Raw genomic sequence first — 4,741 nt, forward strand, 5'->3', positions numbered from 1 at the left:
CCTTCGGTTGAAAGCTTCGTGTTTAAGATTGTGTTTGAAAAATGCTTATTTACTTATTTTCTTTTTCAAAAAGCCATTTTGAAAAGCAAGAATTTGGGCTTTTGGAAAACTGTTTTTTAACAATTTCAAAAAACTAAAATAAGAAAGATTTTTGTGATTGCCAAATACATTTTATTTATTGACTTTTTAAAAATACAATAAGCATTTTTCAAACTCAATCCCAAATTTAAACTATGTATACATTTTCCAAACGCAATCCTAAATTTAAACTATGTATATATAACGATTCAACGCTAATATCAAGCAACAAATATTATATCGAAACGATTATAAGCTAAACAAGCATGGTCACTTAGGATTCTAACTTCGTTTATACAACTACTATAACACAAATCAAACACGCACTTGTTGCATCAAAACAACTTAAAGCCGACCTTTGTTTTACAGTATCATACTGTATTCGCTATACGAGTGGAAATTGGATTCCTGGACTTCATAGCCTCCATTTGACGAATGGCACGCGCGGGATTTAAGCTTTTGGGACACGTGGCCGTACAATTCTTGATTGTTCTACATCGGTACAAACGTCTGTCGTTCTCGGTAAGTGCCCGCAACCTCTCCTCCGTGTAATCATCCCGGCTGTCAACCATCCGTGTAGAAAATCAAGCAACAAATGAGACCAATAAAATACGAAAAATTACCAAAATAGACATCTTCGACACAAATCTCTTTAAAAATAAAAAATGATACAAAATAATATAGAATTTCAACATATACCAAAATAGACATCTTACGAGGTTATTACCTGTCTGAGATCCAGCGATGCGCGTGCAGCAACGCTGCTGGCCCATCAAACTCCTCCGGGTTCCACCAGTAAGACGGACAAGAAGTACTACAGCACGCACACAATATGCACTCATATAAACCATCAAGTTTCTTTCTTTCTGAAGGTGATTGCAAGTATTCTTTGCCCTCGGGTGGAGGTTTTTTCGTCTTTAACCATGGCTCGATCGACCTACAAAAATCATTTTCAACCATTAATAACCACCTATAACATTTAGAGGGGTTAAACAAGTCATGCTCATGGGTTGGCGAGTCCAGCCTGACACAAACCCGAAAATTTGACATGAACCCGAACCCGAAAATCGTGTATGACACATGAGCCCGAACATTGTATTGAGTGTTCGTCTCGCAAGGTTTTTATTTATCATTTTTTTCATATATTTAATATATAACCTTAAGTTCACATGTTTTTTAAAAAAATATAAGTTTGTGTAGAACCTTACATCTATTATAACATTTTGTGTCAATTTCTTTATAGTTTCCAACCAATTTAAATTATTTATTAAATAAAATAAATCTAAGAGTAAAAACTAAAGTAATTGGCTTAAAAAAGTAAACCATCGAACCGACCTATATAACTAAACGGTTCATGTATTCGACAAACTGACCCACTCATTTGTACCAAACCCAAGAGTTTCGTGTTAGCTTCATATCGTGTTAACACAATAAAACAACTAAACCAAATTAAAGGATCAAATGATCTTACTTGTACTGTTGGTAAAAACTTGTGAGATCAACAACAAGATCTTTGATCACATACATATGTGGCAACGGAGTGATATATGTAGCCTTACTCGTGTCGGTATCAATCGGCTTTAAACATGCAACTGTGTTTGTCCCATCAATGTTCATAGCACAAGAACCACATATTCCTTCTCTACATGATCTCCTATAACTCAATGTTGAATCATCTTCTGCTTTTATTTTTTGAAGTGCATCCAAAACCTACAACAAATTATCACAAACTTAATAATACTCATGGACCTTCACCTCGTTTAATTTCACACCATCAAACGATTGTCAGCAAAACACTAAGCGCCGTTTGAAAAAAAAAAAGTAAAAGAAAAAAAAGTATCAAATTGGTCAAAAGAACCGTTTGTACAATATCTGGGAACAATACCCAGACGGCCGTTCTGATCATAGGGTGACCATAGGCAGTTCTAAGTATACCTAGATGGCCGTTTTGAAAAAAAGAAAACTTTAAAACTTTTTGTCAGAACGGCGTCAAGCCATATCCAGACGACCGTTCTGACCATGAACACAAAAACGTTGTACTATGAAATATTATGGTTAAACGGCCTTCCACCACTATCTGGACGGCCGTTTGAACTGTATTAGGAACAATACCTAGAAGGCCGTTCTGACCATTGGTGGTCTAACCATGAAAGCTTTTTAGTAATAAAACCTTTTAAATTTCTGTCAGAACGACAACGTGCAATATCTAGACGACTGTTCTGACCATAAAAAACAGTTTTTGACCATAAAAGCATCGTATTTTGAAATATTTTGGTCAAACGGCCATCGCACCATTATCTGGACGGTCGTTTGAACAGTATCTAGGCTAGAAGGTCGTTCTGACCATGGGTGGTCAAACTATGAAATTTTTTTAGAAAAAAAACTTTTAAATTTACTGTCTTTTAAATTTACTCTCATGGGCGACTATTCTGACCATAAAGACCGTTTTTTACCATAGAAACGAAATATTTTGATCAAACAGCCACTATCTAGATGGCCGTTTGAACAATATCAGGGTACAATACCTGGAAGACCGTTCTAACCATGGGTGGTCAAACTATGATACCCTCTCGTCTAAAATAACACGGACGACCATTTTGGACATTATTAAGGACATAAAAAACCTCAACTTTAGAAAAACTTTTTATGGTTATCCGACCTCTATCCGAAGACCCATTTAATATGACGTATAACTCGTTTCAATTTAAAAATTATGAATAATATGTACCATGGGTCCACAAGTGGTAAGATCAATAAAGTAAGATTTAAGCAAGGGTTTTTGAGATGGAACATCAGGGTTCCATCTATATATCTTAAACTCTTTCTTAAGAGCTTTAATATTATCTTTTAGGGTTTGGTGTGACTCAACAGCCGCTTGAGCATGGTCCTGAGCCACTGGATGCTGGTCCAGTATTCCGAACCGCTTGTGTTTTGGGTTCACCACCTTCTTGTACCCTTCAGATAACCACCTCCTCAACACCATTGTTTATAGTTAGTTGCATATACTTTTGAGTGTGGTTTTGAATATCATTGAATGGATATTATGGATGTGTAGATGATCATACGGTGCATGCAAAGCTGGTGGTGGTTGTGGGTTGACACGTGGAGGTTAATGGTGACACGTGTAGGGTTATTGTGTACACCTTTGACTTTACTAGGCGCAGCCTCGTGCTGAGGTGGCACCATTTGTCATTTTTTAAAATATTTTTTGTTCTCGTATGTATTTTTCAAACGATAAATTGCTACATACTTTTAAACTGTTTTGATAAGTGTATAGCAATTAGACATATAAATTATTAATATTTGAGTTTTAGTTGTGTGATAAAATTTTAACCGTTTATTTTTGATAGGCTAGCTATTCGAATTCAGGACCACCCTTGGAAGAAACCCTTTAAATAAGGTTTTGAATATTTTAAAACATTAAGATTTTTATTTTACTTTTTTATAAATAAGTTTTAATACTTTTAACAATATTTAAAAAAGTGTTTTAATAATTTGAAGTATATAAATAGTTTTAAACACAGTAAATGAATAACGTATTTCTAAAAGTCTAGTAGCCGCGCCCATGATAGTAAATGTGTTAGTGTTATCAAACAAAAACCGGGGTTCAAGCTTCATAAGAGGGAAACTATGACAAAAAAAAATAGTTAAAAGGTTCTGGCATAATTATATATATATATATTAATTTGGAAGTTGGGTCACACTCACATTTCACTACTGTTCTACCGCTAGCTATTTTTAAGCGTATGTTACAATCACGTAAAGCATCCCTGGCATGCCATCTATATCGGCACGATGTATACACGTTTTGTCATACGTGTACTCATTTGACCTCCACACGCCCTTTTTCCTGAGTGCTTGGTCCTTCGTCTTCTTCCATTCCTATCAGTCAATCTCTCCATCTCCAAGCAGCGATCGAGAGTGAGTCTGAAGGTTCAATCTCTCGATTGTTACCATCTAACCGGAGATTCGATACAAGATGTTTGCTAAACCTAATGAATCCGAAGGTTTCAATCCATATATGTCTCTCACTTTCCTCTAGAGATTGATGTTCAAATGTTTATTCCTTAAAAGTCTATTGAATCAACATAATCATAGATTTATAAGTGTACAAATTAAAATCATATAAAAAATAATAGTTGATCTGTAATTTGAAATGTTTTATTCATGTGTGTACGGTGAATATTAATTGGTATAAACCGAGAAAGCTACTACGAGATTGGCTAAGGAATCATATTATTTTATGCCTAGCTGCAACATAAAACAAAATCCTTTAAAATTTATAAACTTGAATTGTTTTCAGGAATCCTACTTCAGGTTAGAATAGTCAGTGGCTCAATTTCGTTTGCTTAAAGGTTTGCAATACATAGTTTCATTTGGCCACCAAAAGATTTCAGTTGTCATTGTTAGCATGGATGGAAGGTGAGTTATATATACGTGTGTATGTTGATTAATTCTTAGAAACGCCAAAATTATTATATCACATTATTAGTTACCGAATGATCTATTGCAAGAATGGATGCATTGGTAAACTTTCTCAAGCAAGAATCAAGATTTGGGTATCGTATAAGTGTTTCCAAAATTTCTAAATGAACAGCCTCAATGACATTAAGAACTTCCAAAAACAAGCCATATTCAATGTTATGGAATGTCTTATATTTGT

The 4,741-nt window shown here is 34.7% G+C and overlaps 1 protein-coding gene across 1 annotated transcript; it reads right to left on the minus strand.

Moving 5' to 3' along the window:
- Nucleotides 1–294: 294 nt before the first annotated feature.
- LOC143618526 (succinate dehydrogenase [ubiquinone] iron-sulfur subunit 3, mitochondrial-like) lies at nt 295–3,112 on the minus strand. Its single transcript, XM_077090715.1, has 4 exons — nt 2,807–3,112; nt 1,550–1,788; nt 806–1,015; nt 295–639 (listed from the first exon to the last, which is right to left on the minus strand). The coding sequence occupies exons 1-4, from the start codon at nt 3,059–3,061 to the stop codon at nt 450–452; spliced, it is 894 nt and encodes a 297-aa protein (XP_076946830.1). The 5' UTR covers nt 3,062–3,112; the 3' UTR covers nt 295–449.
- Nucleotides 3,113–4,741: the final 1,629 nt, after the last annotated feature.

The sequence above is a fragment of the Bidens hawaiensis genome, unplaced genomic scaffold, assembly GCF_021521415.1.
Source record: "Bidens hawaiensis isolate Kalapana, Puna unplaced genomic scaffold, B.hawaiensis_p1.1 tig00084194_1, whole genome shotgun sequence".
Classification (NCBI taxonomy): domain Eukaryota; kingdom Viridiplantae; phylum Streptophyta; class Magnoliopsida; order Asterales; family Asteraceae; genus Bidens; species Bidens hawaiensis.

Excerpts from the sequence above, each read along its gene's own strand:
- LOC143618526 (XM_077090715.1), bottom strand. The coding sequence starts at position 3,061 with ATGGTGTTGAGGAGGTGGTTATCTGAAGGGTACAAGAAGGTGGTGAAC. Across the intron at positions 1,016-1,549 it reads AGTTTTTACCAACAGTACAA|GTCGATCGAGCCATGGTTAA; the intron begins GTAAGATCATTT and ends TGATTTTTGTAG. Across the intron at positions 640-805 it reads CATCGCTGGATCTCAGACAG|CCGGGATGATTACACGGAGG; the intron begins GTAATAACCTCG and ends GATGGTTGACAG.